Source organism: Podarcis pityusensis, assembly GCF_964106645.2.
Source record: "Podarcis pityusensis genome assembly, chromosome: 9".
Classification (NCBI taxonomy): Eukaryota; Metazoa; Chordata; class Lepidosauria; order Squamata; family Lacertidae; genus Podarcis; species Podarcis pityusensis.
Genome location: NC_138034.1, coordinates 61,019,951 through 61,044,196, shown reverse-complemented (window position 1 = coordinate 61,044,196; position 24,246 = coordinate 61,019,951). Strand labels below are relative to the sequence as shown.

At 41.9% G+C, this 24,246-nt stretch overlaps 1 protein-coding gene across 6 annotated transcripts in view; it reads left to right on the top strand.

The window, feature by feature from the left end:
• Window positions 1-24,246, top strand: part of CCSER1 (coiled-coil serine rich protein 1) — a 701,360-nt gene that overhangs the window by 320,709 nt on the left and 356,405 nt on the right. For all 6 annotated transcript variants that reach the window (XM_081020752.1, XM_081020751.1, XM_081020753.1 and 3 more), the window contains one exon: window positions 23,014-23,091. In XM_081020752.1, coding sequence (XP_080876878.1) covers window positions 23,014-23,091 — 78 coding nt within the window. The remainder of the gene's footprint in view (window positions 1-23,013; window positions 23,092-24,246) is intronic.

The window sequence follows — 24,246 nt, the reverse complement described above, 5'->3', positions numbered from 1 at the left end:
CAAGAAGCTACAGTTAGAACTGGATATGGAACAACTGATTTGTTCAAAATTGGGAAAGGAGTACGACAAGCCTGTATATTGTCTCCCTGCTTGTTTAACTTATATGCAGAATTCATCATGCGAAAGGCTGGGCTGGATGAATCCCAAGCCAGAATAAAGATCGCCGGAAGAAATATCAACAACCTCAGATATGCAGATGACACAACCTTGATGGCAGAAAGTGAGGAGGAATTAAAGAACCTTTTAATGAGGGTGAAAGAGGAGAGTGCAAAATATGGTCTGAAGCTCAACATCAAAAAAACGAAGACCATGGCCACTGGTCCCATCACCTCCTAGCAAATAGAAGGGGAAGAAATGGAGGCAGTGAGAGATTTTACTTTCTTGGGCTCCATGATCACGGCAGATGGTGACAGCAGTCACGAAATTAAAAGACGCCTGCTCCTTGGGAGAAAGGCGATGTCAAACCTAGACAGCATCCTAAAAAGCAGAGACATCACCTTGCCAACAAAGATCCGTATAGTTAAAGCCATGGTTTACCCAGTAGTGATGTATGGAAGTGAGAGCTGGACCATAAAGAAGGCTGATCGCCGAAGAATTGATGCTTTTGAATTATGGTGCTGGAGGAGACTCTTGAGAGTCCCATGGACTGCAAGAAGATCAAATGTATCCATTCTTAAGGAAATCAGCCCTGAGTGCTCACTGGAAGGACAGATCGTGAAGCTGAGGCTCCAATACTTTGGCCACCTCATGAGAAGAGAAGACTCCCTGGAAAAGACCCTGATGTTGGGAAAGATGGAGGGCACAAGGAGAAGGGGACGACAAAGGACGAGATGGTTGGACAGTGTTCTTGAAGCTACCAGCATGAGTTTGACCAAACTGCGGGAGGCAGCGGCAGACAGGAGTGCCTGGCGTGCTCTGGTCCATGGGGTCATGAAGAGTCAGACACAACTAAACAACAACAGACTCCCACCCTGCCTCATTTTCTCTCGTTGAAGCATCCAGAGCTTTGTTGGATTTGCAATGAATGGTGGTGGCCGTGTTTTTCTAGAACAATAAGTGCCGGTACTCACTGTGAAGTTGTTACAGTAAGTGTCACACTTTTTAACAACAAAAAAGAGGTGCCAGTACTGCATACCCATGAGTACCCCCTGAAAAAAGCAGTGGGTGGTGGTGTATTGGCAACACTATCTATGTCATTTCACTAGAAATGGGGTGTACTCCAAAATGCATAGCGTTTTTTCCCCACCTGGTTTGGATTTATGTCCACAGCTGCATTTGAAAGCAACTAGTGATGGCTATTGAATATTTTAATGAGTCCCTAATGGGTTTTATTTACCAGCATTAGGCCACAGTAGTAGGGACAGGTGCTTCAAACGGATGCTCATCAAGAAGGCTCTGTTGATAATGGATGAAAAATCAACTTCACGCACGTATTATTTAGAAAGAAGTAAGGAATTAGCAAAAGATTCCCCATACGATTGAGGGTTGCAGAATGGTTTATTGCAATGCACTGTATGGTGGGCTGCTGTTGAATACGACTCAGAAACTTCAGTGGGTTCAAAATGCAAGGACCACATGATTGGCTGGGGTTCAATTAGATCACACATAAGCCTGTTTTAAAACAACTGTATTGGTTACCACTTCATTTCTGCTCACAATAGTGTTTAAGGCCCTAAATGACTCAGGGCCTGAGTCTGAAGGGCCACCTTCTTCACTACAGACCCTTAAGATTAGCAGAGTAGTAGTTCCACTGCCCTCAGAAGCTTGGGGTGGTGGCAGCCTGGAAGAGAGCATTCTTGATGGCAGCCTCTAAGTTGTGGAAGTCCCCACAAAAAATGTGTCTGGTAAATTCATGACAGTATACAGTTTTCAGCAAATGCTATAGGTACACCTCTTAACCCTGGCCCCTGAAAACTGAGAGATATATTTTCTGGAACCACCCTATTTTTTTGTGATTGATTTTTTATTATTATTTGTAACCGTAAGTTTTTAAACTGTTTTAAAGTTGCATTTGAGACTGTTGTAACCCACGCTGGAACCTTAGGGTGAAAATGATCATCATAATCATCAACTGACTTTTAAAAGACATCAGGAGATTTTACAAGTAGATTGTTCCACCCACCTGTCAAAGTTGGCCCATGCAGATGAAGTCAGATAAGTGATCTGGACCAAAAAAGATTCTTAACCCCTGGACTGGATCATTTTGTACACCAATTGGCAAAATGTTTAATATGAAATTGTGAAATTTGTCTCCCACCACAGTTTTGTTAGTGGTAGGGACCCAACCTTTTCCCTTATGAGTGAAATTGTAGATCATTTTTACCACACTTAAACTAACATTTGGCAGTTTCCAAGGCATGGGATAAATAAAATTACTTCATGTGATATACCGAGTATCCTAGGGAGTGCTGGCCAGCTGCCCCATCATTCTTGTAGTTTGCATTTTTATGCAGAATACTATATAAAGCACTGGATATTGTGCAGGGGTGCAGTTATCCCTCCTCTGAGGTCTTCCAGTCTACATTACTGATTAATTGTTACTACTTTTATCTTTTGAAGTTTTCAGTGTGATATAGAAGAGTAGGTGAAGTTTTTCTTAACTGAAATGTGACATTGTTTATCTCTTCTTTACAAATAAATGAAAGCAATTTCAAGGTCAGTCATCAAATGAGCTAGTGTGAAAAGGGAAACTATGTCTTTGTGGCTTCAATCAAAATAATAGTAATAATAATAAGCAAGCATTTGTATTTCTAGTAGGAATGAAAACAATGGCAAATATTTATGATGGATGAGTTGCTCATATTAGGAATGTCGTAACTAAGACAATATTTCATTTTTGAGGTTTGCTCCAGTTTAAACAGTAGTGCTGTTTAGATTTTTAGAAAGCACACATATTAATTTCATTCTGAACTACTCTATACCGAAGAAGATAAAAATAAGCCTTGTAAAAATTGATAATACTGCCATAGATTTCAAGTGCATCTGCTCTTGCCCTCTTTACCTTGTTTTAGTAGTTCACTAAAGAAAGTGCTAAGTATATTTTCACTAAATTGTCTTTCATGTTTCTTTTTATTTGCAGGGGGACAACAGATCCAATTTCTGTGTTCCCAATCTCCACTTACATTCTCAGTCCATTTGACTAGTGTACAATTGGCCATCTGTCTAGGTACTATTACTTGGAATGTGACTCAGCACCACATTAGATGTGGGCACGGATAGCTTTGCAAATATTATTTTATGGTTTTCCAAATCATAGCTAGTAATGAAAGCAATCCACCTGCCATATGGAACTTTGTCAAATGTACTTTCTAATGAGCTGCCGCACAAGAACGTCCATTCCAGCTAATTCCAGAACACTGGGAGAATAACAGTACCATCCTTTCTAAAATGAAACAATACAAAAACTCTTCTGCTGCAGTTTTCGTCCCCAGAACTGAAAGAAACATAAGCAGGAAATAAATAACAATTAAACTTCACGGATAGGGCAGAGCAAAGTGATTCAGCTAAAATGCATGTGCACAAAGCTGATTCTGCTGAATTAAAATCTTAAATCTGTTACATGAAATCCCGGCTCCTATTGCTGTCTTGTGCAGGCAAAGAGCTAAGTTCATTAGTTTATGTGGTGTACTGGTTAGAGTAGGACTGGCAAGACTTCCTGTTCCAATCTCCACTCCACCATAAAGCTCATTGGGTGAACTTGAGCTAGTCACTATCGCTGTGTACGTACCATAGATTTAAGCAATGTGCTTTAAATGTATGGGGGGGGGTCCCTCAGCCTAATCCACATTGCAAGGCTGTTCTGAATATAAAATGTGGGAGGATTATTGATCAGAGGAAAATGCGAAGACTTATTTTACATTATATGGATATTAACTATTTATCTTGGTAGATATCCAGGTGATTTGCAGTGGATCAGCAAAGATTTCAAATTCCCAGTGATTAACAATTACCACCACCACCCCACCAAAAACTAAGGCATTTCTCCCTCCTAAATTAGGCTAAGCGGGGTTTTTTGGCAGTAGGCAGGTGGTGTTATTGTTGGGAAACAGGAATGGGTGTGTGTGTATGTATGCATAGCTTCAATTCTTCAATTAGATAAAAAAATCCTGAGTGGAGCAAGGTGAAGACTATATTCCATTCTATGTCTAAATTCCTGAGCTTCTTTTTTAGAACTGCTTCCAGTTGGTGTATCTCAGGGTTGTAGGGGAAAACCAATGTAGATCCTGCACACCTGCTCTAGGTTCCTAGTCCAGAAAACACCCAGCATTGTTGTATAGTCCAGTTGTGGTTCCAGCAATATGAGTTTATATCTGAGCCTTGGACAAGGGTATTCTTTCACTATGTGTTGGATGAAGGCAAATTGGAAGCAACATGTTCTGATTCTGGACCATGTGGCATACTGGACAAAGTGAAACTGATCTAGGTTCCTCTGGAACAGTGCATGGGATTCTGATTCAGGTTATCGTTTCAGGCAAGACTCTAGACAGGTAAGATCTGAAACAGCAAACTTCCCTTTGAACTGGAGATAGTCTTGCCTAAGGGCAAAGGCAGCACATGAATAGTCTCAAAATGTTGTCCTCATAGACCCCCTTCAGCAAGTTAATCCATAGTAAAGAACCTCAGCTGTAAATTTCTCCATAATAATTTGCTTTTGTAAGACTCTAAGCTTTAAGAAACTAAAGAACATGGCTCCAGACTCAAAGCCTCCAATTCATTTTAAGCGAGGACCCAGTTGGCAGCACCAGAGATTTACTATAGTAGCAGATATTTACTCTCATTAATATGGTAAATGTTTCCAAGATTTTACTACCAAATGTCTTTGCGCTGCATAGGAAGCCACTTTGCCCAGCTGGGAAATTTGTGGGATTATGTTACTATGACAATTGAACAATTACTGGGTACTGATACAAGTATATATGTCTTATTCTCTCCCATCCTCTTGCCTCAATAAGCTTTTACTGCTGTTTTAGTGCTGTACCTCCCAGTGTAAAAAATAAATTTTGTAGCTGGTGCAGTTAGTTGTCAATAGCTACCAGAGAGCAAGTTAGCAAGTTGACATGTGTTTTAGAGAAAATTGTATGATGCTTCACAGGACGCCACTGGCCCTGATCAAGCATTTATGCTAATCATATATGGGGAGAAGAGGAAAGAATTAGGTAGCCAGATGTGCCCACCCATCCACCCCAACCAGATGACTGCAGGTGTCAAAGCTAATCATGTGAATAATCACCCTGATGTGAACATGCACCACTGGTTGCTCAATGTGTGTTGTTCTTCTCCCACACAATGCCATTATCCATTTATGGGACTACATCCAAGACTAAGAGGCCTCTTTCCCCACATTGGTTACTTTGTTGGTTTAGGGCAGGCATGTCCAACAGGCATGTCTGAAAAGCTCAACAACTTTGGCTCCCCCAAAAATCTCTCCCTACAAAATCTCAACAACTCTGGGTAGATCACTGCCAGTTGTTTTATACTGTGAGTAGATCGCAGTCTTTGGGAGTTGGACGTGCCTGGTTTAGGGCAATGCCTAGGGGACATAATTGCAAAAGTAGATTGCTAAGATAATCAAGCAGCTACAGAATATTTGTCTGTCTGTCTGTTCACCTATCCATCCAAGCAGTGCTTTTGTTTCGTGGGTACTCAAAGGTATGAAGTACCGGCACCTTTTTTGGGGTTAAAAGTGTGGCACTCTAGGCTTTTTTTTCAGCTGGAACTCACTGGAACTGAGTTCCAGCACCTCTCTGGTGTGTTGTGGGACCTCTGTAGTGTTGCGGCATGGCTGGTCGTTGTTTGAGGCTGTGCAATGGAGGCTACAGGTGGTACGGCAAGCAGGTGTAGAAAAGAAGCTTTTTTAGGGGTGATCTATGTACAGTGGTACCTCTGGTTACGTACTTAATTTGTTCCGGAGGTCCGTTCTTAACCTGAAACTGTTCTTAACTTGAAACACCACTTTAGCTCATGGGGCCTCTCGCCGCCACTGCGCTGCCACCGTGCAATTTCTGTTCTCATCCTGAAGCAAAGTTCTTAATCCGAGGTACAATTTCTGGGTTAGCGGAGTCTGTAACCTGAAGCGTGTGTAACCTGAAGCGTATGTAACCCGAGGTACCACTGTAGATAGGAATGTTTGAAGTGGGTGAATCTCTGCAGTTACTGACTGACTTAGTTCTTGGTGCTTGATGGGAGAACCCAACTGGGTCATAATTTTGAACACAGTAGGGGCAGGACAAAATCTGCTTCTGATATGGAGGCTGTTGAGGACACTGCTGAAATGTTGACATCTCCCATATAACTGAATGCCATTCCATCATGGGGCTAAACTAATGTGCTGCACTCAAGGGCAACACAATGATCAAGAAGCCATTTGGCAAATGGCTGCAATGTACATTCCAGGTAGTGCACACATATATTTTTAATATTTGGAGAGGACCTGACCCAGATAAAATAAGCCAAATTTAAGTACAACTGATTTAAATTTGATTTAAGGACCCTATCATTTTCTTTGGACTGAGCATGGGGGCATAATAATAATAATACATTTTATTTATACCCCGCCCTCCCCAGCCAAGACCAGGCGGCTAACAACCAATAATAAAAACAAGTTGATTGAAATATAACTTAAAAACAAAATTAAAATACAACATTAAAACATTAAAATGCAGCCTCATCACAGAAGGAGAAAGAAAAAGAGAAAGAAAGAGGGGGAAGGAGTCAAATTGACATAATGTTTCAGGGCAAATTAAAAATACTAATTATGCATTATCATAATAAAAAGTTCTGTAAAAATAGTGTCTTACACCATGTTTAAATCATATGGGGTATTAATGAATGCAATGCAGCATTGCAAGGTTGATTCTACAGCCCTGAAATGGTCACTCCCAACTCTGTTATTCTGTAAGCAGCTAATTAGATCAGTAACAACCAGAATTTGGCCAAATTTTCATGGGGATAAACTCTCTGTTTACTTTAATGTATTTGCATGTCTTTGTGCCAGCAGTGGTTTGTGTTTTTCCACAGAATTTACAGTCTCTACAAACTGGCATCTGTACATTATTAGTAGATGTTACTCATGTGTGCCAGTCTGGAACATGCAAAATGCTAATTGCACTTTCCGTTAGCTACTAGGTTAAAGGAAGGGAATTCTCTCTTTAAGTGAACTTGTGGCCCTGCAGATGTTGTTGGGACTCCAACGTCTGTCAGTCCCAGCCAAAACATTCAAGTTCAGGGATGGTGATAATTTTTAGTTCAAGAAGTTTTGGAGAGCAGCACATAGCCTACCCCTGTTGTAGCACAAACTGGATGTGATTATAATCACACAACTGAGAATGAGGGTTCAACCCTTTGCCCTCACTGCTATTACAATATGAATCCCTTCCCTGTGATGGATATCTGCATTGGAAAGGAAGTGGCACCAGTAAAAGTTTATTCCTGATCCAGATATCAACCATGAGGCCCTAGAGTTTAAATCCATTTTCTCCCTTATTATGGCCTTAATCCAGAGTAACTCCCCCTCCACAGCTGCTATTTGTTTGGGGTCAAACTGCTGTTTGTGTGATTACTGCCATGTTGTTTTTAATTGTTTTTCTTCCATTGAAAGCTACTTTGAACACTTGTTGAAATTCTGATATATAAAGGTCTAAAGCAGGAAATACCTTCCTCTTCACCCTCTGATTTTGCACAACTGTAGGTAGTTTGCTGAATGTTCCAGGACTTACAAAATTCCATCCTCAGACCACTGAATCTTCACAGAACATCACATCCATGACCTCTAACAGCCTTCCCTTGTGGCAGAGAAGGGTATTACCCTCCAGGCTCCAACTCCCATCAGTCCCAGCTAACTTGGTCAGGGTTGATGAGAGTTGTGTTGCAGCTACATCTGGAAAGCCACAGGTTTCCTATCCCTGCTTTATACAGTGCTACCTCAGGTTACATACGCTTCAGGTTACATACGCTTCAGGTTACAGACCCCGCTAACCCCGAAATAGTACCTTGGGTTAAGAACTTTGCTTCAGGATGAGAACAGAAATCGTGCTCTGGTGGCGCAGCAGCAGCAGGAGGCTCCATTAGCTAAAGTGGTGCTTCAGGTTAAGAACAGTTTCAGGTTAAGAACGGACCTCCGGAACGAATTAAGTACTTAACCCGAGGTACCACTGTACTTACTTGGGTTAGGTTCCAATTCTGTGCGCAGTTGGGATACTTAATTTCCACTGACTTCCTGGCTTAGATCACAAAGTCTTCCAACTAGTAGAACCCTGAGGGGGTTGTACTTGCAGTTGCACCATCTGCTTAAACTTGGGGAAAAGAGGCCTCAAAATACCTGCTTGCATTTTGAAAAACATACCATAGCCAATCTGTTTTGTGTATTGGAAGAGTACTTGTGAGGCAGGCAAAATGAGTCTGTTAACGATAGAGCTGGATGATATTAAAGCTTAATAGCAGAGCTTTATGATTCTTCTTATGCTTTTTTATTTTTTACTGCATTTATTTATCTCTGGTGAGCACTCCCTCACATCCAGTCCAGTTTATTTACCCCATACTGAGAGACAGAAAACAGTGAGTGGAGGATCCCGTGGGACTAGTACTACTTGTAAACACTTTAATAAATGTCCATGTTTAATAGTGAGACAAGTTTAAGATTTGGCATGTCCAACAGGAATCCAGCATGATCTCTAGGAACATTTTGTTGGTTCCAATTTTCATAATGCTGCAAAAGGTTATTGTGGGAAACCTGTATGTTGAATAGTGTAAAATAGTATCTTATCCACTCTCTTAGTTCCAATTGTTTTTGCTTATAGAATACCACAGGCATCTCCTTGCAAACAACCCCTTTCATCAACTTTATTAATGGCCATATTTTCTTTAACTACTTGAACTACTTAAAGTTGTTCTGTGTGTTTGGTGGAATTAGTTGATGTCTTCCATCTCTGATAGTTTTGCTATCAGTTAACGTAAGCACAAGGAAACACACACCTGTGTCCATGATCTGAATCTTACTGGCCCTCAGCCACCTTTATCCTGATTAGGTAGAGAACCTTCTATATTTCCCAGCAGTGAAATGTTCCTTAGTCCTTATACACTGGCTGCGGCCCAATTTTTACTGGGACCAGGTGGCATTTGCCACAAGCATTGCATATAATTTTTGACTCCCATAGTTTATGTGCAGAGCCAAAGGATTTAGGTTAAGCAATTCCACTTAACTTCCCAGTTCTCTCACGCAAAAATCTGCAAGAGGCAATGCCCACATGATACCTCCCTTGTTTCAAATAGCATGATATCTCTCTCCCCACTGCCTGCCTCAGATACCTTTTTGGTGGCCTCTGAAATCTCATTCCTTTCCTCTGAACCTTTCATTATGACTAACATTTTACTAGTCTTTCATCAAGCCCAGTGCCCTTATTGCACACTATTCTCTTTGATTTTATTCTCTTTGATTCTCCTCTCCCTCCATATTATTTGATATCTGTGTCCTGTGGCAAGGACTGTGTTAATTTGCATAGTGCATCAATATCTGGACAAATAATAATTAGGGTTTGAAGTTTCAATATAAACTAGAGCTTCAAGGCCCTTGCTTTTCTCTCTGAGCTGCTCTTAATCAGCTACCTAGCCTCTGAGATTATGCTGCTTTCCAGTTTTCAGGTATTTTTTTTTTTTTTATGAACACATTTACTTGTAAGTCACGAATCAGTGGTCCATGGTGAGAAAGAAATCTTTGTATAATTATCTAGTTAATTGTGGTCATGTACATGCCTATATTGGGTTCTCCAGTGTCTCATAAGGCATAACAATAGAGATGCACGTCTTTTTAGAATTCCCCATTCAGTGGTGTAAAAACATTTGTTTTACTTTGGTCAGACATCAGTGAGCAACGAAGCAGATCTGCTTCATGGAGCACTCTTTAGTAGGCAAGAGCTTTGGGCGACAACGCTGTGCATATGTTTTCAATGCATGCTGTTTACCTTTCTATTATTAGAACTTTCCACTTCCTCTCTGCTGCTCCAGGCCAGGAAAGAGGTTTCTGCACCACCACCACTGCTGAGCCAGAATCTTCCACCCCATTACCACTGAAATATTGAAAGGGGAAAGGAAATGGTCTGAGACTGCTTAAGACTGCCAAAGCAGAGCTCTTTCTCCACCAGTGACTATTGCTCTGGCCCAGTCTTCTAACTATCATCCCTCTGTAGAGGATGCATCAGACAATATTTCCTTCTGGTCTGGTTCACATGCCTAAAGGGGAGTGAAAGTACTAAGCATGCCCCCTTATCCTGTCTCTGACATCTTGGGACATTGATACAGGTGTACAGTGGTACCTCAGGTTAAGTACTTAATTCGTTCAGGAGGTCTGTTCTTAACCTGAAACTGTTCTTAACCTGAAGCACCACTTTAGCTAATGGGGCCTCCTGCCGCCACCGCACCACCGGAGCACAATTTCTGTTTTCATCCTGAAGCAAAGTTCTTAATCCGAGGTACTATTTCTGGGTTAGCGGAGTCTGCAACCTGAAGCGTATGTAACCTGAAGCGTATATAACCCAAGGTACCACTGTAGATCCAGATCACGTATATAGACCCACATTACACAGTCAGTTACTAGGCCTTATCTGGGAAATTGAGTGTTTGAATGCAAAAGCCTTGCACAGACAGTGTCATAACTCAAGACCTGGGGATCTTGTAGTGCACTACATAGGATGCTGATGAGGACATGTTTCCTCAAGGGAGAACCATCAGTATCTTATTAGAAACCCTCTTTACTGAATGACACAGATGTGCAACTATCCTCTGACTTAGAGGATGGGTTCCCACTTTACCTTTATCTCTCTAGACTCACTAGAAAAGTAGAAAATAATTTTAGGGTCTTTCATCCAGTCAATTCCAGGGAGGTGGAGCTACCACACAGGCATCAGTTGGCTCTAATTCAACCAACAAGACCCACTTGGAGCTGTCCAAGGCCCTCTTCTTGTCTCCTCTGCTTGACTTTGACCAGACACAACCCACTTCCATGTGAACCTCAAGCTCCCATGGAACTGGCAGACTTCCCAGAATGTTGGAGGCAGGACAGGCACAAACAACATTGCTTTCCTCCACGCCTATGGGCTGGATTGGGAGATGTATTGTTGCATGTGGCTCAGTTCAATCTATACTGGAACAGGGCATTGCCATTTATCTATTGCACTCTCAGAGATCGAAAAAGAACAAATTGAGAAGGTGCTTGGGGCATTAGCCTACTAGATGCAACAGATGCAATAGTTGCTGACAACTTTCAAAACTGTGATAATTTGAAATACTGATCAGAAATAAACCACAACAAAGGCCACTGAACCAGTCAAACGCGGGAGAAGTGGAAAGGCTTGAAGCAAATGGTCATTAATTCACAGGCGCAGGACTCTGAAGCAAGACAGGAACAGGCTGTTGCTGTGTGTCACTGCAGTAGAACCAATGCAGTAGAGCAAGTGCTGAGCCCAGGCCTTGACTACAGCAGCCAACAGGTTTCGTTCTGCTAGGCAAAAGCAGGTAACCAGACCAGTGCTGAAGTTTCACACAGTTTGACAATTAGGGAGTCTGATGTTGCACATGCCTGTTCCCTTTTCTGTTTGAAGTGTGTGCTGTGTGGCCAGAGCTTACACAGTCCTAGGCAGCTCTCATGAAATGGGTTTCATAGCTCAGGTCCCAGATGCCCTGGCACGAGGAAGTCTGTAAATAAGGCTCAGCAGCAGTAGCCTTGTTTTCTGCAAATGAATATGTGTGGGTCTAATACGCTATAAGACCTCATTGGCATTCTGACAAATTATTTTCAAAGTGTCACAGTGCTTTTAAATTCAGAGGAAATAATGTGTGTGGGGGGGGAACCCTCACGTGCCATTTCATAGAATAAATTCTAAGGAAGCTTCGACATTTGTTTGTTTGTTGCAGGTATTAGTCGCTCTACAGACCTAAGCCCTCATAAAACAGTGTACAGAGAAAAATAAAAACAATTTAACTGCAGGTAGAACAAGAAGCACTGGTTGGATACAGATAGAGAGGCATGAGAGTAGGGATGGAGGAGGAAACTGTTTAAAGCAGATTTATACATGGATTTTGGCAGTTCCAGCTGAACCCAGCTTAGCTTGCATTGGATTGCCTCTTGCGGCAAACACCTGCTCAAGTCTGAGCCACTTATGTGTTGCTGCTTTAAAAAGCAAACCAACTATACAAAAATATTTTATCGTATACATATATAAAAGAATTGAGACTATATTTCTGCAGTATGATTTTCTATTAATGTAAATTAATTAATCAAATTAATTTATATACCACTATATGCCCAACTAAGGGATACGGGTGGCGCTGTGGGTTAAACCACAGAGCCTAGGACTTGCCAATCAGAAGGTCGGCGGTTCGAATCCCTGCAACGGGGTGAGCTCCTGTTGCTCGGTCCCTGCTCCTGCCAACCTAGCAGTTCGGAAGCACGTCAAAGTGCAAGTAGATAAATAGGTACCGCTCCGGCGGGAAGGTAAACGGCATTTCCGTGTGCTGCTCTGGTTCTCCAGAAGCGGCTTAGTCATGCTGGCCACATGACCTGGAAGCTGTACACTGGCTCCCTCGGCCAGTAAAGCGAGATGAGCGCCGCAACCCCAGAGTCGGCCACGACTAGACCTAATGGTCAGGGGTCCCTTTACCTTTATATGCCAGACTAGACCTCCAAGTGGTTTAGTCAGTTATATGTGCTGTTGTCTGTCTCTGTTTATGTGCTAGTCACTCTAGAAACCAATTGCATATAATCATAGAATTGTAGAGTGGGAACCTTTTCTGCAAGACTATCATGAGGGACTTTGTCAAAAGCCTTGCTGAAACCAAGATATGCTACGTCCAGGACATTCCCCTGATCCACCAAGCTTGTAATTTGGATGGCCTTGGATGGCAGAGCAGCACTTAAGCATTGCTTCCAACCCCCTCAGCCAGCTTTAAGGTTGCTCAATTAATTAAAAATTATAGTTCCAGTGACAAGCGGTAAACACAATACAGAAACTTCTAAGTTATTAATGGATTTTTAAAGAGCCTCAAAAACACATTCCTCTTCAATACATTTGAGAAAAGTTTCTTAATGAAGGTCTTTTTGGTATGACTTACCAGGGGGAAAGCTGGCTTTTAATCCCTTAGATTAACATAATGAGTTTGTTTATTTTTAGGCGTGGGATGGGGAGTGTTTTCCGAGAAATCACTGACAGAAATTGCAAGCTGTACAATTTTAAACTAAGTGATAATTATGCTTTTCAGGGATTTATTTTGAAGTTTGAAACATTCTTTATTATAGTGTAGTTTCAGAGTTAATTGCGGGAGGAGAATAGTTCATAACTCTCTCCTAATTTTATGCACACCAATAGAACACTGTTGTGATAAATTTAGCTTAATGCCAAATATTTCATATTTTTTACATGCCACAATACTTGCAAAAAACATAATAATATATATAAAGTGTAAAAATGTGATCATGTTGGGTATCTGCAGTTGGGGGGGGTAGTACAATGTAAAATCTCAGGAATAATGGTCAAATGTGCAATTTTTATTCATTAATATATTTCCTCTATTACTGTTTGGCTCCTGGGAATATATTAGAATAATAATGACTATGCTCTGTAAATAATTACAGAAGAATGTGTGCAGTTATACCATGGCTTCTGTTTTCTTTTGGATTTTGAATTAAGAGTTTCCTGTCTGCTTCTGTCACTCAAGCAGAGCTGGTCTGCCCATGAAGCAAGGCGAGGCAGCTGCCTCGGGTGGCAGATCTGGACAGCAGCAGAAGGGACAGCAGATCAGCCTGTTACCTTCTCTTCCATCCCGCCCTCCTCCAGCGCCATTTCCTCCCCTCTCATTCTGTTGGTGATATTAACTTTCCTCTATCGTTTCAAGGCTGATCTTCACTCTCCCCTTTCATTCTTCAGTCCCGTCTCTCATTTCAACTGGCAGGGGAGGTGCCATTTTGTGGTTCGCCTCAGGTGCCAAATGTCTTGGGGCCAGTCCTGATCTCAAGCCACAGTCAACAACGTTTGGAAGCCTCTTGTAATAATACCTTTATTGTCATTGTACAACCTGTGTACAATGAAATTAAATGAGCCTCCCTCCCTGCCCCCAAAACACTCAGTCTCGTTGCACTCTGTGTGCTTATTGAACAGCACACCACCTCACAAGTCAATTTCGCTATGTTATTTCCCATTCAACAGCCAAACAGCCCACGGATAGAAGCTATTTTTTAACCTGTTGGTATGGCTGGTTATACTTTGATATCTCCTGCCCAAGGGTAGAAGATTAAAGAGGTGATGGCCAGGGTGTGAGTCATCCCTGAGAATTTTTCTCGCCCTCCTAAGGCAACGATCCCTTGCGATGTCATTTAGTGGACTCAAGGGACAGTCCATGATATCATGATCTGTATTCACCACCCTCTGTAGAGACTTTCTGTCCGTGGCTGTCAGGCCAGCATACCACACTGCAGTACAATATGAAAGGACACTTTCTGTTGTGGACCGGTAAAAGGAGTTCATCAATTGTTTAACATTATTCTTTTGCAAAACCCCGAGGAAATGGAGTCTCTGTTGGGCCTTTCTGACCACCTGAGTTATGTTGATTTTCCAAGTGAGGTCCTCACTAAGGTAAACTCCCAGGAATTTAAAGGAGGAGACTCTCTCCACATAGCCCCCCCCCCCGATATACAACGGGGCAGGTTCCCCTCTTTTCCTCCGGAAGAGCATTCAGGTAAGAATGGAATTCCCGGGGATTTATTCCATATGTTAAATCCACACACACCCACAAATTGTAATGGTTGTAGGAAGTGTGGGATGATCCGGAGCTCATCTATTAAGTCCTGTGAAGACTTGAGGGGATCCCATTTGGGCCCCAAAATGTTCAACCACTGGCCTCCAAAGCCTGGTTTAAGGAAGAATTAGTGGTGATCTCACATGCCCTCTCTCATGTACTGAAAGCTGTTAGTATCGGCAGATAGAAGATTGGGCTAACTGGTGCCACCCACTTACATATCCTTTTAGTGTCTCAGAGGGGTTGTGTGAACCCTCCTGCTATTGCTTGTATTTGTGAAATGCCCAGACACCAATGCAATGATTCACTCAACCCTGAAAATAAGGCCTTTCTGAATCATACTAGTACTAAATGTTGAGGGGAAATTTAAGCTAAATAAATGTTTTCAATCCTGTTCATTTGTATCCTTAGGGTTTACCCCTGTCTTATTGGACTGATGGTTTTCTTTTTTTTCTTCTTCTCTCTCCCCCCCCCCCCCCTGTAGTCTACACATAAGTGATTTATGTTTATATTGTGATGACCATTGGCTATAGACGATGATAAAACCTGAAATGTTTCTACACAGTTCTGGAGGCCTAGAACCACTTTTGTTTATTTTATTTTTAAAAATTCTGATTGTGTAGAATTCAAGTTATTAAGAGAGAGAGAGAAAGAGAGAGAGAGAGAGAGAGAGAGAGAGAGAGAGAGAGAGAGAGATCTTTCCTTCAACTTCATAAGTGGTATGAGTGGTTCTGTCAAATTTTGAATAAGACTTTAACTAGCAGTAATGGGTTCTGTGGCAATTACATGTTCGGAGGAATAATGTGAGAGTTTCTGAAACAGTGGTAATTCAGTTTCCTTTCTATGTAGACAGCTTTGAGAAGGTGAGATATTAGGGACAGTGTCGGAAATTGGAGACTCAAGCTGTGAACGTCAAATGCAACCGCAGGAATCCTTCATTTACTTGCATGAGTTCTCATATCCGTACAATATCTTGAAAACTTAGCTGCTGACATGGTGATTACCTTTGAGTCTCTTGAAGAATTTATACAATGCATGAATGAAAAAAAGATGCATGGAATGGTGTTAATCAACCTGATATATCACAGGCAAGAAACCTCCAGTTCACAGACTCCATTTCTAGGCCTCTTCTGCCTCAGGGTAATTTTTATGTGAGTGAAGTGGTTGCTACTTCCTGCAGCTCCATTTCACTCTGCTCTGCTAACTGCACAACGGGGGTTGGGGAGGCTTATAATCTGGTTACTTCTCACACTAACTTGCCCCACCAATTTAGGGGCCAGTAGAAGATGATGCTGTGGTGCAACTGTGCTATCTTCACCTCCAGTCAGTTGCTTTGCTGATGTTTAGCTTCTGGTGGCAAGGCAGTAGCAAGGTTGGCACTGTGCAAATGCCCCAGTGGAGGCAATAGGGTGCTCCTTCCAGTGCTCCTGCCTTAGCAACCTCGCTGCCGCCTCACCTCTCTTCCTCCTTGAAGCAGCAGTGATGAAATTGACAAGAGATCAGGTGAGCGCTATCACCCCACCTCACTGTCCAGTGCACATCACTTGGGAAGACAGGCAAACTACAGTGGTACCTCGGGTTAAGTACTTAATTCGTTCTGGAGGTCTGTACTTAACCTGAAACTGTTCTTAACCTGAAGCACCACTTCGGCTAATGGGGCCTTCTGCTGCTGCCGTGCTGCTGGAGCATGGTTTCTGTTCTCAACCTGAAGCAAAGTTCTTAACCTGAAGCACTATTTCTGGGTTAGCGGAGTCTGTAACCTGAAGCGTATGTAACCTGAAGCGTATGTAACCTGAGGTACCACTGTAATGTCAGTGTAGTGGAAGAAGTAAAGATCACCAGTGTTGAAGCAATGATTCTTCAACATCAACCTTGTTGGACTGGTCATGTTGTTCGAATGCCTGATTATCATCTTCCAAAGCAACTACTCTATTCCCAACTTAAGAATGGAAAGCGAAATACCAGTGGACAACAAAAGAGGTTTAAAGATCCTCTCAAGGCAAATCTAAAAAAAAAAAAAAAAGTAGTATAAGCACTGATGACTGGGAAAGATTGGCCTATGAGCACTCCAATTAGAGAACAGCCTTTACCGAAGATGTTGTGGACTTTGAATAAGCACGAATTCAGGGCAAAAAGGAGAAAAGAGCTAAGAGGAATACACGTTTTGCAAACCCTCACTGTGTCCCCTCACCTATGTCCCCACTGTGGAAGGACGTGTGGATCCAGAATTGGCCTCCACCGTCACTTACGGAATCACTGTTAAGAGCGTTTCCATGGAAGACAATCATACTCGGCTACGAGTGATCACCAAAAAAGAAGAAAGAACTATCTGACGATACTGCATCACTGCCTTCAGACATTGCCAGAACAGTGTGAGAAGAAATCATAAGAAGATGGAGTTTGTCTTGGGAAGCAGCTTGTTTCAGCTAGGACAGGACTTTGGGGCAGGCATCTTGGCCCTGTTCAACATGATAAACAGCAGGAACCCTAAATGCATCAGGGCTACCTTACCACGTTTAGGAGTAAATGAAGTGAAGTAATATGCATTTCCAGCTACAAAGATATGCCTCCAAAAGTCCAGTCATAAAATTACCAAACATCACCACTGTTTTGCTTCGTAGTCACTTTCTTATATCCTCAGTAAGTCTGTCTGTGTGTTTCCTATAAACATATAACAGTTGTGGCTAGCAAAAAGCTAATTGATTCTAGCATGCGAGCTTCTTTAAATAGCTCAATTGCTTATCTAGGCATTATGGTATTTTTGAGTGGAAATACATGGGTTTCCTGAGCATGTGGCAAAAAGTGACATCTATGCCTTTTCGTATTAATCCTGTCTGTCACTGTCGGTTTCTAAATGTAACAGTGTTTTACAGCAATCTAATAGTGTCTCTGACTAACTGATTATGTTTATTAAAAACACTTCAGTCACTTTTTCTCCAAATGGTAACTCCTACACTGAGTTATCAATAATAATTTATAAGCAATGTAAATTAGAGCCTGGTTAGCTTCCTACTGATCTTTATTTTATTATTTTCAGTTCAACATAGCTGAAAGCATGTTTGCTTCCAGAAGAAATGTTTGATACACATTCGCTCAACATGCACCTGTTGTTTAGTGTTAATTTCTCCTGTGCTCTACATTAAGTCATTAGCTCATGCCAGAAATTTTAAGTATAACTATCATTTAAAAGGATTGTCCCACTCTAGTTGGCTTACTTAAATCAGCTATGATGCCAAGATAGGTCTTGATTCAGTTTTCCCCAAAGAAGTTTGATTGGTGTCTGCTTTAAAAGAGATCCAAAGCACTAGTCTATGGTGCTCGGAGCCATCCCCAATTCCCTATAATAATTAGAGTTGCCTCTGGGCAGTTCACATTTATCTCATCAGTGGAAGGTTTGTAATGGAGCCTACCTCTCCTTTGTAAGGCACAAGAAGTACACATTAGTCATTGTGTGTGTGTGTTGCATTAGCCACCGGCCATCACCGCAAACCACCATCACATAAATCAAAACTATAAGCCTGGCAATTTAAATGAAGGAAGATGTTTTGCACCTGCACAGCTCCTGGGTCTTGGAGACCAGTGAGATCTTCTGCTTCTGCTATGATCTTGGAGCTGGGGCGGGGGGGAGTCTGAAGCTGCCACCTCCATACCAGCAAGAACTACATAGTGAAGGAAATAATACTGATTAGTTGCTTTAAGTTTATTATTCATTTTGTTGTGCTTCTTTTTTTCAAGAAATGGCCACAAATGTGAACTGTGTAGTAACAAAAGGAACAATACAAGAAACATAATATATATATTTTTAAAAAATCATAGACATGAATAAGATATCCTACAATTTCAGAAGGCATCCTAAAAATGCACAGAATCCTTGAAAAATGCACACAAAATGAGTTGTGCTTCCCCAAATGATAACAAACAGGGCCTCCTCTACTGGCCTCTAGCTGTGGATAGGTTGTTATTGGCAGAGGCAGTCTCTAGCCACACACCATGCATTTAAAGCTCATGACTTTCCCCAAATAATACTGGGGACTGTGTTGTGCCCCTCAGAGAGCTACAATTCCCAGCACCCTTCACTAACTATGGTTGTCAGGATCCTTTGGGGGAAGCCATGTGCTTTAAATGTATGCCAGGATTGTGACCTGAGTCCCAAGTTGTTGCCAGGAGTTTCGGCAGTGTGCCGCAAGTCAAATGCAAAGCATGAGATTATACCACCCTCTAAAGGCTTCCCTCCTCTCCCCTGTTGTCATATCCCCACACCGCCCCAGTGCACGGATCATCACAAATGCAAGGGGATTTCCTCTCTCACCTCTCCCCCCCCCCACATCCCATGCCATCTCGAAATCTGCAATGAGAAAGACAGCTATCTCTTGCCAGAGGTCTGAACTGACCACTTGCAGAAGGCTCCCTCCCACTTTGACTTCCTTTCTCTACCCATTTTAGATGCCCATCCCATTCTTCCCACCTTGCCCTCCCTCCAAGCTCCTCTCTCCATCTGCATGGAATTAAGCGAAAGGGTGCATATTTTCCATCCCTGTTATATGGTGCCAAGGAGTCTTAAGGAGGGATTCCCAGCAGCTGGGCTTTGACAGCTTCCCTCTTGTATCAACAACAATCTTTTCCCACTGCAACCATGGCAAACTGAGGCTGGGCTGCAGTGCCAGCATACCTGAGCACTCAACTACCCCCCAAAAGACCAAGCCCTATCCGTTGGGCCCTATTCATTGATTTATATATACATGTATCCTGCTCTTCTAGTGTCTATATACTTACTTAGAGTGGCTTGCAATAATTTTAAATTACTTAGTCAATTACCTTTCGTAAGCCACCTTGGGACTAACTTTAAATAAAGATTTGCATTATTTTAGGGCCTTCCTAAAGCTATTCAGGCTTGCAGCTGTGAAGATGTATGTTAATGCATATCTCTCAATAGATAGCTATTACTATTTCCTCCTACATTTTTGTACTGGAAATTGTTTCTTTATACATATGTGTGGGGAACAACCTGCTGAGACCAGTATTCAGCCTGGGTGGGCTGCAGGTGGGTGGGAAAAATGGTGCAAGATGCCAGACTCTACCTGATGGCTCTTAAGTGGTGGGTTAACTCCTTCCTCCATGGTAAGCAGGTCTTCTGTGTGGGAAGTGGAAAAGTGACTGCAATCTGTGTGCCTGGTGGTCTTCATTTTATTGGCAGGGAGCAGCTGCTCTACACTTTGAGGTGTCTGGACACCTGGGACTGCAAAAACGTGTTGCAAGTTTCATGCTGCATTGTGAAAAGGTTGAAATAAGTGTAATATACTTTTGAGTAAGAATCAGTGCTGAAAACCTTGCAACTGAATATAAATTTTATAGCACATTCCAGAATACCTGGTGTGTGTATTTCTGTGCTCTTATACTCTGTCTCTCTGTATATCTATAATTATATCTCTCTATATATTACTCTGTGTTTACCTTTATACCACACTGCTGTACTGCAAATTTATGTGTAGGCATGCACTCATGCATATAATATATACATTTTCTTCTGTTTTCATTTTTCAAGTTTGGAAATGAACTTCTTATATATTTCTGTTTGCCAGGAGTAATGTCCCTGCGTTTTAAGACGAGAAAGAAATGTAGAGGTTATTCAGAACAGAATTAACTTGCTTAGGTTGCCATGTATTTTATTAAAGCTTTAATGAGCCATTTTGCACGTTTTAAATGTTGTGACTGCAATTATTCTCACTGCTTCATCTACTCTCCAAAGGACTTTTGTAATTTCAGTATGGAACCACTTTTGACAGGTCATTTTAACTTATTTAGCTATGGAGGCTTCAAGTCTGAATTTTGTATTACTTAAATATGTTCTCAATGAATGTCAGCATGTTAGACATTTGCACGTGATATTTAGCTCCTGCACAGAATGAAAGGATCTTGCACCAGGCTATGAATGACACCCTTCTCTGTGAATATTGGGCAACTTGTAATTTTATTGCTGCCCAGATCCTTCTGTAGCATATTATGCATAGAAAAATGAACAGATATCACAAATCCTTTGCTGTGCAGTGTTTTATTAACAAGTGCATCACTTTGCAAACCTTAAGATGTTTACTGTGGAGTTGTCCCATAAGCTTTCATGAAGAAATTCTTATCGAGATCAGTATGGTTATAAGTTACCATTGATCAGGTCCTAGTACTCAGCAGATGTGTTTAAATGTATCAGTGAAAATGGAACGACCCCACTTCCTAAAAGCCCATACAAAACTTGCATGGTATACAAATGAGAGGATTTCTGCCTGCACTAAAATAAATATATGCCACAAGAACGCAAGAGAATTGTGACTGGCTCTTTTACTGTTCCTTTAAAAGTCTAAAATTCTGAAATATTTATTCAGTCATATCCCATCTGCTTGCTGTACTCAACTTCCAGGCTGTGAACTTATATTGAACTAAATGACCAACAATACAGTTGAAGCAATCACCCTGAAAATAAGTTGGAAATGCACTTCCTCTCTTTAAATAGCTATAAAATACACAGATTGTCTTCTCCTTTCTTTAGTTATCAGGATTTATTTGTTCTCTTGCTTCTAATATCCACTGAAGATATTTTCTGCCAGTATTAACTTCTTGGATCAATAATTTTTGATGGCAATCTTGAGGGAAGTTGGTGTCTGGCAGCTATCATAGCACTGTAGTCTCTTGTTGAAAAGCAGTTACCACAAACAAAATTGGCTCTATCTTTGGGAGTGATGTTCACAAGACTGCACATATTTTATAGTACAATTATCTAGGGTGGCTGTCATGCCCTCTCTGTTTAGAAAAATAGGGTCACAGCTTGAACAATCCAGTTTTATGAGTTGGAGCGAGAGGCAATAAGTTTTCACATACAGTTTACATCAGGGATGCAGAACCTGTGACCCTCCAGTTGTTACTGGACTACAACTCCCATAATTCCTGACCTTTGACTATGCTGGCTGGGCATAGTGGGAACTGGGGTCCAACAACCTCTGAAGGGGCACAGGCTTCCCATCCTTGGTTTATATTTTCTGAAAGAGTGGGGAACTGCTGATATACTCAAATATATTGTACAGTATGTGATCCACCATCCACATCTTGTGCTTGACACTGCCAGCTAGGCCACAAATTAATACATAAGGTCTGATGCTTTTCAGTCAACCCCCTTATACCCCCACAAGTAAGAAGCAGGATCCTGAAGTTTGCCCTCATTCGATATATTAAATTTATACAAGTGGTGCCTCGCAAGACGAAAAGAATCCGTTCCGCGAGTCTCTTCGTCTTGCGGGTTTTTTCGTCTTGCGAAGCAAGCCCATTAGAGGTTTAGTGGCTTAGCGCTACAGTATTAGCGGCTTAGCCGGCTTAAAGTTCAGCTGATAAGCGGCTTAACGATCAGCTGATAAGCGGCTTAGCATCAGCTGTTAAGCGGCTTAAAGATCAGCTGATAAGCGGCTTAGCATCAGCTGTTAAGCGGCTTAAAGATCAGCTGATAAGCGGCTTAGCCATCAGCTGTTAAGCGGCTTAAAGATCAGCTGATAAGCGGCTTAGCCGTCAGCTGATAAGCGGTTTAGCGGCTTGGGGAAAAGGGGGGGGGGAGGAAAAAAACCCGCAGGAACTCGCAAGACATTTTCGTCTTGCGAAGCAAGCACATAGGAAATTCGTTTTGCGAAGCACCTCCAAAATGGAAAACCCTTTCGTCTAGCGGGTTTTCCATCTTGCGAGGCATTCGTCTTGCGGGGCACCACTGTATCTTTATATTGTATTGTTGGGGGGCGGGGAGTAGGCTGTTTGCCAAGACCCTTCCAACCCTTGGATCCAGCAAGTGTTAAAATATAAGCCAGGCTAGCTTCCTGGGTGATGGGCCATTAAGGGGAACAAACTGTTTCTATTGTATTTGCTAAAGGTGCTTATTAGCTTGTGTTTTTCAGTACTTAACTTTGAAGATCTTAGGCTGCAATCCTAACCCTACTTAAATGGGAGCAAGACCCAATGAATTCAATAGGACTTACTTCTGAGTAGATATGGTTATGATTGTGTTTTTCATTATTTGCTACTCCAGATGGCGTTAAAATGCACCAAGAAAAATGCTCAAAGTAGAATGCTTGCTTCAGTTACAGTTTTTTTGTATCATTATTTGTTTTCTCTTCATTGTAACAGATGGGGTTCTCAGCTACACCAAGCACTTAAACAGTCGATTTGTCACAGGCTAATCTAGATTTTATTTTGCTTTTCTTGTAGAGTGCAGATATGAGTCCTGCAAGCAGTACCAACTCGCTTCCTGTCAGCCCACTTACTGAAGAACCGTTGCCATTCAAGGTAAATAGGTTTCATCACAGAGTCAATGATACTTGCAGCATTTGACTTAAACAGGTGCATGCTTCCAAGTACCCTGGCTATAATTGCATGTTTGCAAAAATCATGAGGAGTTGACTGATATACAGAATGGCAGAGGATATGCTGGAAGCAGACTTGCGCTCTTGGTGAGACATTAATGTTAGGCAAAACTTTAAGCACTGTTTTACCAAGACTCCAGGAAATACCCTTTTGTTTCCTTGCATAAATAAACAACAACAATATCAATTTCCTTATGTTTGCCTTTACTCAGTATGTATTGGCATCTTTTAAAACTCCTTTTTGCCTGCTCAGCAAGCAGATGGGTGTGTGTGTATGGCTGTTGTGGTGGGGCATCTATCCTTCTCTACATCCAGAGAGGAAGCTGCTTCTCTTATCTACAGGAATAGCTGCACCTTGTAAAACTACTGTGTGAGCAGAGACATCCTAATCAAAAACCTTTATTCTTCCTGATCAGCCAAACAGCCCTGGGTTATGTCTCCACTTTGTCAATAGGGCATGTTAGGTGAACATGGCATAATGCACGGCCCACAATTATTATTTTATGACATCTACTGAAGCCATCATACTATCCAAAAGTACTTCTGTCACCCTGGCGACATTTCTCTCTATTCCCTCTGGCACCAGGGTTGCTGCCTGCAGATGGGGATTGCAAGTGGTTCAAGTCAAGTACAAACCGTATAGACCACTGTCCTCTTTATTTATTTTTATTTATTTATTCCTTACATTTATTTACCACCTTTATCCTCCAAGGATTTCAAGGTGGTGTACGCAGTTCTCCTCCTCCCCATTTCATCTTCACAACAACATTGGGAGGTAGGTCAGGCTAAGAGATAATGACTGGCCCCACTTCATGACTGAGTGGGGATTCAAACCCTGCTCTCTCAGGTCCTAGCTCAACACTCTAACCATTATGCCACACTGGCTCTCATTGAAACACATTGCCCTGAAGAGTCACTCCTGTGCCACTGCCTGCTCTATCACTCCAGGTTCTGGATAACTTGGTGGTGACAGACTAGACTAGAGAATCTGTGGTCCTCCAGAAGGCGTTGGACTACAGCTTTCATCTTCCCTGACAATTGCTCATGTTGACTAGCGCCATTAGGAGTTGAAGTACAA